Genomic DNA, 13,042 nt, shown 5'->3' on the forward strand with positions numbered 1-13,042 from the left:
CATATGGTGGAGCCCTTCACGACCAAACAAGACACTTTGGAACTGAATAAAGTCCAAACACATAACCACAGGCAACCTATCAGACAACATGATAGATTGATGGAAAAGGGAGACAGTCAAATGAAAATGCATGGCCTAGCTGTCCTGTGAATAAACTCAATAGAATAATGAAAGATTGTTCCGCCTTAATAATCTTTGGAATAATTATGCAGCGATCACTTTAAGACGTTATAGACGTCATCAAAACACGACTTACGTTCCACTCTCAGGAAGACCACGTGGTTCAAGGAGAACCAGGAGGCAGGAGGGGGGGTAGACCCATAGGATAGACAGGGATGACGGGGAATAGGAGTTGCAGAGCCAGCCTAGGAGTAGCTACAGTTAACCTGCTGATATAAGTGGAAATTGGAATTGATACGCAGATTCACAAAGATGAATAGCGTTGGAGAGGGATGCACTGACCTAAAGCGTGAATATGATCAGTGTTTTAACCGCTGGTTTGCCGAGAAATTTTTGAAAGGCGATCGGAGTAGTGATCCTTGCACCGAGATGTTCAAGAAGTATCAGTCGTGTGTTCAGGTAAGGTAACGGCTGACGTTGGCAAGCGAAGTCAGCATGGTTACCGATAACATTTTGTGCAGAATCAATTTGAATTGTAGGCTTTGGCTGCTTTTCTTTCAACCCTTTTAAGAGTGAAACGCTGTCGGATGCTACTGACGCAATCGCTACCCTTGAGGAGGAAACAGCCTCACTGTAACGTTTTAACCTTGATTGGCGGAAGTATATACAGTGATGGCCAAAAGTATTGGCACCCATGCTAAAGTTGACTGAAAAGAGGAATAGCATTGAGCTCAATGAGCATTAAACCAGCTAATAGGCTAACTGAAATAACACCCATGCCAATCTCTAGGTATGGTGAAGGGTATGTGATGATGTGGGGCTATTTTAATTCCAAAGGCCAAGGTAACTTTATCAGGATGCACAGTATTCTGGATCCATGAAATAACTGGCCTTTAAAAATAAAAATCTGCCTGTCTCTATGGGAATTTAATATAGGGGTGGGAATACTTATGACCCCTGTATTTTAAGGAAGAACATTTATTTATTTATGATACATTATTCATTCACTAAGAAAATTGGTGTCCTTAAAGGTTAGATATTTCCTAATTTTTCACTTAAGGCATTAAGATCAATTTCCAAAAGATGATTTTATATTCCTCTTTTCAGTCAACTTTAGCATGGGTGCCAATACTTTTGGCCATCACTGTAACTATTGTTGCATTGTGAATGGGATTTGTTACATGTTTCATGTTGCATGCTTCATACCAATTATTGTAGGCCTATCTTTCATTCCGAATTTGGTAGACAACTCGGTACACGTTACTTTATTTGTTATAGTGCAACAATGTTACGTCTGGTCTAAACCGTGTTGTTTGTGTTTCCATATCAGAAAGCGATCAAAGAAAAGGACATCCCAATCGATGGCGTTGAATTTATGGGGCCGAACAAAGAGAAGACCGAGAGTTGACAGGATAACCATGAACTGCATCCATTCTTCTGAATGGTCATCAGGCATTGGGGACTCTAACGATGCCAACAGAGGTTCATGTCAAGTCGGGAAGCGGGCCTTTTCCACGCCAGGCAGACACTGCGTAGCATATGAAATGACTTTCTTTCGGCCGACCAGAAATCGGTGGAAAGACATCCTCGGATCTTGTCAGCTATTGTATGCGTCCAGTTTGAGCGTGTACCTTTTACCTGAAGATTGCTATTGAAAATTACTGTGAATATTCAGCCTGGAAAATAATTCCACCAGACAGCAAAGTCTGGAAAAGTCCAGATAGTATTTACAGAGACAAGGTTCAAATTCACAGGATAAACTTTTTGTTGACTGCTTCTGCGACCTCTCAAATGTAACTACTGCTATTTTCTTTAGTAGCTGCCAGAGCAACTGGTGCATAAGGAAGTGCCATGTATGATATACTTAAGAAATTGTTCAACTTATGTTGTATGTTTGGATTTGTTGAGGTACACAAGACATGGAATTTGACAGTAAGTTTACATTGCATGATTTAAGATGAATGATGCACAGGGGCTCAAGCCAACTTGACATTAACTCATACCCATGTCTTCTTGGTATGAGCTGATGATTTTTAAATGTGCCAGGAATTATTTCACATCAGCTTTTAAATCTTTATCTATTTTTTGTTTTACATGTAAATTGTAACTTGTGAAGGGTGAAGACTAAAATATATTTTCCATATGTGGTTATGATAATTTGCATTTAAATATACCTAGGTCTAATTTGTGTGGCACTGGCAGCTATAGATAATAGTGCATTTGCTCAACTTGGAAGATCATCCTATGCACTATGGACGTGATGCATTAAAGAAATTATTCACAGCCTTCACTAGCATGTGTGTAAAACCAGAGACTTTCTAATGAGGAGACACAGCGCTCAAAAAATACTCCATAGAAATGCATGGGGCTAGTTTGTCACGCTAATATGGCCGTTGTCTACACATATCCCACCCCTTCCTCGGCAAAAAATTCACATCCTCCTGTGGTGTGATGTGAATACATTGAGCCAATCATATGGTGTGTTGTGAAGACATCGTGCCAATCATGTGTTGTGATCTCGCCGCTGGAGCAAGATTGGTGTCGTGAAGCCTTGCGCACGCGCAGTTCGACCCAAAGACTGTGCCCGATGAGTGCCCATAAAACGTTGGTATATGGCCGCCGAATGGAGGGACTTGCCTAAAAGGACTTTGGTAGAACTTAAATGTCTGAACTTCAGAAATTATCATATTTAAGTATTAAAAATGTTACCAATAATGACCATGCTCATAATTTTAAGTTCTTAATTTTAAAAACTCAAGATGTGGTTATAAACCATGAAGTAAGTTTTTAGCTCCAAACTAACGGTTTGGTTTCATAATGGAGCAGGCAGATTACTAATTCCATTGTTTTCTGGTCACCTTTAAATAGCAACACAAACACTGCAGTGCTGTTGTATGTGCATTGGTAGCTCAAAGCCTCAAACTGCTAGATACAACCTTTAAGTCTGGCTTCTATCAGCGAGGTTGGCAACCCACTCGAAGGCAAAATAAAGTGTTTAAACCAATAACTGACGAGATGCGCGTTTAGGAGAGTTTTAATTGCACGGGAGGGAGTAGCGAGCTAGCTCTTTGTTTTGTTTGAACATCAACAGAGGTGATGTATCCCCGCTATCGCTGATATAACCTTTAAATGCCGAGTCAGGTGATCAGTATAAGTATATATACTTTTTTGATCCCGTGAGGGAAATTTGGTCTCTGCATTTAACCCAATCGGTGAATTAGTGAAACACAAACAGCACACAGTGAACACACAGTGAGGTGAAGCACACACTAATCCCGGCGCAGTGAGCTGCCTGCTACAACGGCGGCGCTCGGGGAGCAGTGAGGGGTTAGGTGCCAGGTGCCTTGCTCAAGGGCACTTCAGCCGCGGCCCACTGGTCGGGGCTCGAACTGGCAAACCCTCTGGTTACAAGTCCAGAGTGCTAACCAGTGGGCCACGGCTGCCCACTCTGGGATGAAGATGCAAAAAGAAGTCCGTTTCTATCACCTACCGGTATGTACAACTGCCAGTTGTGATTTATGATAACACAAAAACATTCAAAACCGAAATTGAATGCGATTCAATATTTTAATTGAAAAACAAAAAAAAAAAAATCTTTGCATACAGCCATCAAAGGGTACAAAACAAAACGAGGGCATAAGAATGAGCAAGTTAAAATGATTATCCTTTTAATTTAAAACAAAATCAAAAACAAAAATATATTGAAAAAACAAAAGGTGTACCAGATTACAATCAGAACATCGTCTTACCAGTGCTTGCGCAGCTGAGTAGTTTGGGTTAAGAGTAGGAAACCTCAAATCAGGGTGACTCAAGAGGATGACTATTGTAAGGATAGCTTTCAGACTGCCATGCGAGTGCTCTTACACATACACTACACACACTACACCCATTCCAGCATGTATGGACTCCAGTCGTGAACTGTATTGGCAAAGCTCCCATGGTTCAGTTGACAGCAGTCATACTCCTACAATACATACATACACACACTAACTGATGGCATGACAAGGTAAAATCCATGAGGCATCTCATGTAATCAGAGATTTGTAAGAAAATTTCATACAATTAAGGCCTTGATTGAATGGGTGTTGGGGGGGGGCAATCTCGATGGAATGTAAATTACAAAATGAAAAGGCGGCAGTGGAGAGGATGGGTTTTTAAAAAGAAAGAAAAACAGACATGGGCCAGGGCCTGGACTCTTCTGCACTGGGGGATGGGGGGGGGGGGGTTTATCGGTAGTGGCGTGGAGGGGGACTGCTGTGGTGCTGTGCGGGTGGCCTGCGACTGGGGGGGCTATGACGGGACAGGGAGTGGCGAGGGGGAGGGGGTGAGTGGTAGCGGTGAGGAGGGGAGGCTCTGCTATGGTACGGGGGCGAGTAACGCCCACGGGATCTGGACCTGGAGCGCGAGCGCCCCCAGCTGGAACCCCTTTCCTCCATAACCCGGATGTAAGCGGTCTCCCCCTACAACACAGAACACAGAACATTGTTAGGGTACATCCAGTTACCCTCTATTTTTCCTCCTAGGTCATGAACTATAAACAATATTTATTTGGCGGGCAAAGGCTGTCAGCAGGCAACGTTCTCGTGCATGAAATACAGCTACTATGTGGCATATGGAAGCATTGAGCTGACTAATCAATGTTTATGCCTATGCACTTATGTTTATGCCCATGCGCATCATTCAAATTAGGGCCCATAGTGTTAGTGATTCCATTACCTGGTGAGAGCGAAACTCTGTCCCATCTAGGCGCCTCAGGGCATACTCCATGTCTTCCCTTCGCAGAAACTCAACCACACCCTCTCCATCGCGTTGCACATCTGCAAAACACACATCCCCTGCCTCACGCATGTGGTCCTTCAGGTCTTGCCAGCTGCCTGTAGGAGGGAGACCTGCAGAGAAGTGACACTGAACATGAGTGACTATACACAGCACTCAAATTCCAGTCACATGTGCTCACTTTTTTTTTTCCCCAGGAGAACAAACTTGGGTGACCACATTGATCTCTGTAAGTCACCAGAGGATTAAATACTCTTGATGCATATGCCAATTCATGCTTAACACCATGTGAGACTTGATTTAATTTAGACTTGCACCTGAGTAACTCTGGATTAAAGTTATCAGAACAAAAATGAAGTTTTTCCACCTACCAGTTGCTACAGACTTGTAGCTCTGCATTCTGAATGTATGCTGTAAGTGAACTAGACCAGAATAATCCTCCTGCTGAGGCCAGTCCAGTGAGTGAGATGGGGTTGAGAGCCTACGACCCACGACATCTACCTACCAGTCACTATCACCCGGAACTCAGACCTCCGAGAGGGGGGTCCGAACCTTCCCCGGGGTCCTCCCCCTCCTACGGGGCCACTAAACTTGGATCCGGATGAGCGGGGGTATTCCACACGCAGCTTACAGTCTCCAAATCCATATCCATTCCTTCCATAGACAGCATCCTCAGCATCCCTGGGGGAAAGAGTAAAGGACTCCTAATTCTCTATCAATGACGGACACCTGACATTCCCTTCCTCCAAGATCTCTCTCTGAAGCCGGGCGGAAATTGAAACAGCCTGGCGAGGAAACTAACTCACCGTGGGTCCTCAAAGCGCACAAAGGCAAAGGGGATGGTGCCTCTGTTGTTCTTCAGCTCTATGTCCCGGATTTTTCCATATTTGTAGAAGAGATCCTCAATGTCCCTCTCCTGCACATCCATGGGAAGGTTCCCCACATAAATCCTCCCGTCCGTCATGGCTTGGTGTGTCCAAACCCTGCTAACGTGGAGAGATTTTCCGTTTTCCGTGCACAGGTGCGAAGAAAATCCCAATCCTAATCCGTTTTCATACAATCTCCTAATTACAAATATATAAAACGTTGAGCAGTGAAGTGGTAGTATGTGTTGAGCTCAAGAAAAACACCAATGGACCTCTCCAGCGCCCGAGTCTGCAAACTTCAAAATACACGAGTGTTAATAAAGCCTTCTAATACACAATTATTTTTTGCCATCTACTAAAGCCTTCTACTACACAATATTTTTTCGCCATGCAAGTCTTTTAGTCGTTACACATATCTATATCAGATTGCATTGCGAAATTGTGAAAATAAAACCAAAGCAATGGTTTCGTGTGATGCCGCGATACCCTGACCCAACAAAATGAAGTGTGTACAGCAAAAACTGGTTTAGCTGCGCTATTAGCTAGTTAGCTACCCTAGCAACCTTGCTATCTGCAATGTATTATTAAGGAAATGCTCACACAAAATACGATCACACATGTTCAGGACGTCGAGCGACGAAAGCACAGAGCTGTTTATGTTAGGTTAACGTATTGTGCATGGAATATGTTCACAACCATTTTCGAATTTAGTTTGACAATCGATTTCGGTTCTGGTTCATATCTGATAACAAACTGACGATGCGCTAGTACTTTCATGTGTTTTTTGCTAACGGCTAACTTCCGTTTAACGTTAGATTCTCGTAACCTGGAGAGAACTAGAACGATAAATGTACCTGCGCTAAGGCAATTTAGCTAGAGTTGCACGCTAGCAATATACTCTTATCCACAAACAGTATGGTCTAACCACATGTTGTAATATCGACAAATTACATAGGATATGTGCTTATGAAATGAACCATTGCCAGAACTATAAGTTAGCAGCGAGAAAGGGGTTAACGTAGCTAGAGGGAACATAACGTTAGCATAGATCTAACATCATAGAGCAGCTGGCCAACATGAAAGAAATTCCATGACAAATAAAATACTCCACCGCAGCTATCGCCATTACATTCAGTCAACCTCACCTCAAATTATCTTTGAGGGATACGGCAACGTTAACGTTAGCAACAATGCTGGCGTTTCCTTTAGGCCTCTGGACCAAGATAGCTAACCAAGTTAACGTTAGCTAAGGTAGCTGGACTTGTGACTCTAGCCAGAAAATAGTTATTTCATCACACAGCAACTCGTTTACAACGACAAGACCTATGATAGTTGTTTTTGAAGCATTCCTAATTTGTTTTCATGCCAACTCTGCTGAGTCGTTGCCACTTTAATTCTTCATTGCACTGATCACCTCTTTCAGTCGTGCTGGTTATCTCGTCAGCTAACGTTAACGTTACATTTTCCGAGGATATCTCTTTGTTGAGACATTGTTAGCAACCTGTCCTATCATAATGTTTTGAGGCTGGCTCAGGCTTCGGTCTAAAGACAGCTAACAGCTAGCCAGCTATCCTGCTAGCTTGCAATGTAGTAGGCTACACACTACATTACGTTCACCGTTATGAAAAATAGTCGGCAGCATGACCTCAGTGCACTGTATGCAACTTACTCATGCAAAACAAAGGTATAGAAAACCAGGTAAACAATTAACAGTGCATTTTGAAATTTACCTTTATCAACAGGACAAAATAATCAGGTCTCGAGCTTCCCCCGGAGCAGGAAGTATTTTGAACTTAGTCCGCTCCCTCACCGAACACCGACTGTTCAATCAAGACGCTAGTGTGCAATCCCGCCCCCTCAAGGTCAGCTGTGGCTGAGCTGAGGGTTCTTCTGGCCTCACTCTATCTACGATGGTTTCTTGGATAGGCTTATATTTAATAACGTTACAGGTAAAAATATTGTTCTTCAGAGGCAGGGACAAGTGCATAAAAATAGGCTATGTACAAAATTGTGTAAATACATTCGTTGTCTTATCAGCTCCACTGATGTAGCCTATAGCCAAAACAGGCTATGGAGGTCCCTCAGTAGTGTAGGCCTGTATTTGTGTTTTCCCACCTCCTTTTCCAAATATCTCCATTATGAAACGTTTATTTCTTAAATATACGACCTATTTCTTAGCCTAGGCCTACTGCTGAAAAATAGTTGAGATGAACCAGAAAAAAAACAAAGCTGTGTCTGTGGAGGTTTATGACCTTGATAAAGACAGGAGAGGAAAAAAAACACATCCCACATGAATCCATCTGTAAAATAGCACAAGAACAGTCCTTTCTAAACAGTCAGAAAAATGGCCCATTTTTAACATGCACTGCAAGCTACAGAGACATTCATTTCATACAAAAATGTCATGCATAAGCAGTCTTGTAGAGCAAAACATGTTTTTCAGGGTGCAACCTAATAAGATACAATAATAGATCATTGTCATGGATCTACACATAGATTAACATTAACATAGATTAAGTGTCATGGCTAGCCTAGAAATCTAGACGCGCCCCTAGTGGCAGCAAATTACATCTGCCAGGGCTAGTCTAGCAACTCTCCGTTGGCTTGTGAGCTCCAGAAATCGAAACTCAATCAGGCCAATGAAAGTGTATAGAGTCGTTAGGTGGGCTTAACATAATGATTGATGGCAGAGTTGCAACGGTTTGGCTTGAATTCCCTGCTACTTGAAAACAAATCAGATGGATGTTGCTGTTGGCGAACAGTGTGACATGAGTTAAGCTTTCATTAAGTTGGCAAATGTTTGAACTAGCCAACTAGCTCCGCTGGTGGGAAACGCATGGGACTCACTCATAGCGCTGCCGCTGTCCTATTGCGTGCGGAGGGAATTTGAAAGACAACTGATTATCCCGCCCTCGCGCCTGGCGAGGGGAACATTCGTCTACCTAGAGGGGGGAAGAAGAGAACGGGAGGGGAAAAGGAGGAAAGAGGAGGAAAAGAAGAGAACAGGGGAAAGGAGTGTGATTAGGGAGAGTGTTATTTTTCAGATATTTGGGAATGTGTTTGCTGCCATACCACTAGGGGCAGCATGCATACTTTTTTATCTTCATGCCCAGATGAGCTATAACACTCAGATTCACAGAGTAAGTAGTTCTTAACAATGGGCTGTACCTGTAAAGAGTAGCCTACATATTATATATATATATATTATATGTATAATTTAATAAAGTATAATACTTTAGATATTGCACATATTTTATCTGACTTAAACCACTATGCAGAATCTGTATAAGAATAACTGACATTGACAAAAATCAATGCAGAAGACACAATGAAAACCAATTAAAATGTATTTATTTGCACACACACACACGAGCATGAGAACAACCCTACAAACAACCTCAAAATAGTAGTGTACACATTTACAATTTACTTTTCATTTCTTTCAGCCACTCCTCTTTTGACAGAGGCTCTGTATTTGGGCTGTATATAGTGCCCTTATACTGACTGTGGCCAGTTGCCTTTGTCCGGAACTGTCCACATTTCCGGCATGAATTCACCTCCACTGTTCGTTTATTAAAATTGGCCTTGGAGGTGGGTTTCTGTGGGCCAGGTGAGGGCTGTTGTGGGATAGCAGGAGGTCTGGGATGCACTGAGGGAGCAGGTGAAAGGGAAAACAGTGCCTGTGGCTGGGCTCTGAGGGAGGGTAAAAATAACTGGTGTAGGGAAAGGCTGGAGTAGGAAATCAGCTGCAAAGTGGCACTCCTGGTGTGAAGTCCTTTTTCTTTTTAGGAGAACGGAACCGTCCTTGGTTGAGCCGTTCTTGGTACCGTGCAGCAAAGGCCACACGTTGTTGGTCATATGGCAACAGGTTCTGCCACAGATTTACAATTCTGCCAGCCTGCTGGTTGGTAAGGGTCAAGGATGGCTCATGACGCAGATCCACCAGGAACTCAGCTAGGCTGTCCACCTTGTCCATGCCTGGCATGTTATGTTCGTCTAAAGCCTAAAATAATATAGTACATAAAAACATAATGAGTAATAGTTATGAGGGAGACAATCATATTTATATGATGAATTACTATTTAGATACATGTAGTTTGACATAGTTTAGTTATATGAGTAATGTAGGATGATTTCAGTCTTAAGTAATAGCTTACTTACCAGTTCTGATGGCTGGACCAACAGAGCAGGAGTTAGAGGCGACAGGGCCAGTGTACAAGGCGATGGAGGAGGAGACCGGGCCAGTGGTGATGCAGGAGGTGGGGTCAATGTCCAAAAGCTTGGATGGAGGATGCAGCTGGGTCCTGACACATGATAGCAAAATGTCTGTTGGTGGGGGCCACACTAATGGAAGTCTGATTCACACACACAAAGAAAGTGAGTGACTGTATGTCTGTGTGGGCAAGTGTGAAAATAATACAATAAAATTGTTTGATAAAAGAATTGTCAGGACTTGACTCACCAGTTTATCAAGCACTTTCCAGGGCTCGAAAGGGGAGGTGCCTGATGGTCCAGGTGCAGCAGCGGGAGGAGCTCCTAGTGGGGCACCTGTGGCCTTATGAGCGGTCAGACCCGGACCTGATGGTGTGACACCTGTGGCCTTATGAGCGGTCAGACCTGGACCTGATGGTGTGACACCTGTGCCCTTGAGATGCACATGTCTGCTGACCCTGACCCATAAAAAGTGATGTCTGGCCCCTAAGATGCGCCGGACATTTCTCAATCTGTAACACAGACATGCATACTGTGCATACTAAGACACAAGACAGGTGAATTACACTGGTTTTCATTCATTGCTTATTAGCTCACTTGTCCTATTGATCCAGTGAGTCTGTTAACACAATAGCCTACAGAACACAGAGTAGGCCTACTGTAAACTAACCTTTTAATAGAGGTTGTGCCACTTTTTCACCTTAGGGTCAGGTCTGGTATACCACTCCTTGCCCGATGTCTTGTTTTCTTCATTGATGCCATTACAATTATGATATGACTGTCAACATTGTAAACTATCCTTACACGGTAGATAGGCCTATAAAGCTATCATAACAACTTCGCAATCGTAGATATGACTCACTCACATGTTGTTCAGCTAACGTTGAATATCTGACAGTCTGGCAAATTGTGAGAAAATGTGAGAAGGCGATACAGAACAAAAATAAGCTGTCTAACGTTAATGTTGGCTAGTTCTAACCATCCAGACTGGTTCTAACGTTAGCAAGATAATGCCAACAACATAATTTACCTTAGGCCTACGTTATAAGTTATACTACCACTAATGCTAGTTAATGACACTCACAAATGCTGCAGCATACCACCACTGTCCCATAGTCTTAGTTAGAGAAATGTAACTAATTACTAAACTAAATAAACTTAATAATTCATTATTAATAGAAAAAATGTCCTAGCCTACCTGTGATCCGTGATTCCTAGAGATGACAGACCGCGCTGGATGACATGAGTGGCCAGAAATGGAAGAGCCGGTGCGGCGTTTGATTGGCAGGAAATGGAGCAGCGAATATTCCATTGGTAAGAAATGAGCAGTCGCTGCGCGGTGATTGGCGAAAAAAATGAGGCAGAAATTGGAGCAAGCGCGCCTGAGTACTGCGAATGGTGAGTGCCCAGACCTTACATTTTAATGTGGGTCTGGCTCGTCAGGCTACTTCTTTAGTGCTTCAGAGAATGATATGGACAATTTTGTCAGTACCACTGACAATGTGGACACTTCAGTGGATTGTGATTTTGTTGCCAAAATGTACACTCAAATTCCACTCTGACTTATGTCCAGAAAAGTATTATTTGCACGAAAGATCACTTGTATGATTAGTTATTACTATTACTAATAATAAAATGAATGTCAATGTATAACCATGGTGGTTTGTTTGCATTTTGTTGTGAATTGTATAGTAATTTCAAATTTGACACAAGAATAAGACAAACATTTGTCATAAAAAGTACACAAATGCTGTGTTACACAGTATAACAAAAGCAATGTGTTAGAAACGATCAGAGGCGGACAGAGTACACAGCTTCATTACTTGAGTAAAAGTACAGATACCCTTTGCTAAATTTTACTCAAGTACAAGTAAAAGTACAACAGTCAGATGTCTACTTAAGTAAAAGTACTGAAGTACTTGTTTTTATAAGTACTTGAGTATCAAGAGTACAAGAGTAGCCTACATTTTCTAAATATTGCATTACTACTGCCACTGCTTACATTTATGTACAGAAACGTCCTACATGGAGTTATGAAAAATGTTAATGTTAATACCTTGGAGAATGTAAAAGGAATTGAAATTAAAATCAAGTCATTTTCATCTTTTTACCATGTTGCCAGGGATGGGCAGTATTTCTAATACATGTATTTAAAATACGTATTTCAAATACAAAATAGGCCTACTATTTTGTAATTGAAACACTTGAAGCGAAAACTATCATTAACTTGTTCAGAAAATTGAAATAGTTTGGCACATTCCCGGGATGGACCTGCTGCGTCTTCATCTATTGTTTCGTCCATGGTTTCGTCTCTTATCTAAATCTGAGCATGGAGTTGACTTTGGCGGAAAGCTGAAGGTGATTGCTGATATATTATTGGCTGTCCCAATCAGTGGTGCCTGCACAATCCAATCACGTTTGAGGGAAACAACAAATTGAGGGTTTCCGAGATTTTCCCTTTTTTTTATAGAAGAAGTAACAGGTACTCACAGTTATGGATAGAAATGTAGTGGAGTAAAGAGTACAATATTTGCCTCTCAAATGTACTTGAGTAAAGTCATGAGTAGGCTACTCCCCAAGTACAGATCCCTCAAAATTGTACTCAAGTACTGTAGGCCTACTCAAGTAAATGTACTCCGTTACTGTCCGGCTCTGGAAACGATACAAACTGTGTTGTCCCTATCTGGACATAGAGATGTGTTAAAAAACAACACAAGTTGTGTTACTTTCAATACATTAGTTTTAAGAGTGATCCTCTATTAATTAGTGTCTTTAGCTAGTTCAATATAAGGGAAGTGGGCAATACACAGGAGAAAAAAGAGTGGGTGAGAGAAAATGGATTAAAAGAAGATTCAAGAAATTTCAAATAGTGTGCAGATTTTTGTAGGTTAAGTGTGAAATGTGTGGAAACATTCAAGAAACATTAGAGAGGCTTTGACAGACATTTGATTCATGGTCTCAAAGATGTGATTTTAGCCAAATCATTTCTTTTGGGCTTGTTTTCAGGCTCATAGGAAAATTCGTCTGGTCCCCAGATTAAGGCCCATGCTCAAGTTTAATGAAAATCG

The 13,042-nt window shown here is 42.1% G+C and overlaps 2 protein-coding genes and 1 long non-coding RNA gene across 10 annotated transcripts; 1 reads left to right on the forward strand and 2 right to left on the reverse strand.

Annotated features, from left to right (window-relative positions):
- The first annotated feature begins 274 nt into the window (after window positions 1–274).
- Window positions 275–2,406, forward strand: triap1 (TP53 regulated inhibitor of apoptosis 1). Its single transcript, XM_042080619.1, has 2 exons — window positions 275–579; window positions 1,451–2,406. Exons 1-2 carry the CDS (start codon window positions 433–435, stop codon window positions 1,526–1,528), a joined length of 225 nt encoding a protein of 74 aa, XP_041936553.1. The 5' UTR covers window positions 275–432; the 3' UTR covers window positions 1,529–2,406.
- Window positions 2,407–3,767: 1,361 nt separating this feature from the next.
- srsf9 (serine and arginine rich splicing factor 9) lies at window positions 3,768–7,635 on the reverse strand. Of its 6 annotated transcripts, none has more exons than XM_042081227.1 (5): window positions 7,493–7,635; window positions 5,703–5,879; window positions 5,402–5,577; window positions 4,837–5,009; window positions 3,768–4,580 (listed from the first exon to the last, which is right to left on the reverse strand). In XM_042081227.1, the coding sequence occupies exons 2-5, from the start codon at window positions 5,858–5,860 to the stop codon at window positions 4,347–4,349; spliced, it is 741 nt and encodes a 246-aa protein (XP_041937161.1). In that variant the 5' UTR covers window positions 5,861–5,879; window positions 7,493–7,635; the 3' UTR covers window positions 3,768–4,346. The 6 variants fall into 6 exon arrangements, with proteins under 6 accessions (XP_041937161.1, XP_041937157.1, XP_041937160.1 ...); XM_042081223.1 differs by having other exon boundaries at window positions 5,703–6,058; window positions 7,493–7,630; XM_042081226.1 differs by having other exon boundaries at window positions 5,703–5,882; window positions 7,493–7,610.
- Window positions 7,636–9,122: 1,487 nt separating this feature from the next.
- Window positions 9,123–11,521, reverse strand: LOC121698659. 3 transcript variants are annotated; one of them, XR_006026826.1, is made up of 4 exons: window positions 11,173–11,521; window positions 10,221–10,486; window positions 9,924–10,117; window positions 9,123–9,765 (listed from the first exon to the last, which is right to left on the reverse strand). It is a non-coding gene; the product is annotated as an uncharacterized LOC121698659 (long non-coding RNA). The 3 variants fall into 3 exon arrangements; XR_006026825.1 differs by lacking the exon at window positions 11,173–11,521 and having other exon boundaries at window positions 10,225–10,956; XR_006026824.1 differs by lacking the exon at window positions 11,173–11,521 and having other exon boundaries at window positions 10,221–10,956.
- Window positions 11,522–13,042: the final 1,521 nt, after the last annotated feature.

Source organism: Alosa sapidissima, chromosome 23, assembly GCF_018492685.1.
Source record: "Alosa sapidissima isolate fAloSap1 chromosome 23, fAloSap1.pri, whole genome shotgun sequence".
NCBI classification, from domain to species: Eukaryota; Metazoa; Chordata; class Actinopteri; order Clupeiformes; family Clupeidae; genus Alosa; species Alosa sapidissima.

What these genes read in the sequence shown, in the direction of transcription:
- triap1 (XM_042080619.1), top strand. Translation starts at nt 433, where the DNA reads ATGAATAGCGTTGGAGAGGGATGCACTGACCTAAAGCGTGAATATGAT. An exon ending in AGTATCAGTCGTGTGTTCAG is followed by an intron (nt 580 to 1,450) that starts GTAAGGTAACGG and finishes TTTCCATATCAG; the next exon opens with AAAGCGATCAAAGAAAAGGA.
- srsf9 (XM_042081227.1), bottom strand. Translation starts at nt 5,860, where the DNA reads ATGACGGACGGGAGGATTTATGTGGGGAACCTTCCCATGGATGTGCAG. An exon ending in GTTCCGGGTGATAGTGACTG is followed by an intron (nt 5,010 to 5,401) that starts GTAGGTAGATGT and finishes ACTTCTCTGCAG; the next exon opens with GTCTCCCTCCTACAGGCAGC. An exon ending in CAGAGTTTCGCTCTCACCAG is followed by an intron (nt 4,581 to 4,836) that starts GTAATGGAATCA and finishes TCTGTGTTGTAG; the next exon opens with GGGGAGACCGCTTACATCCG.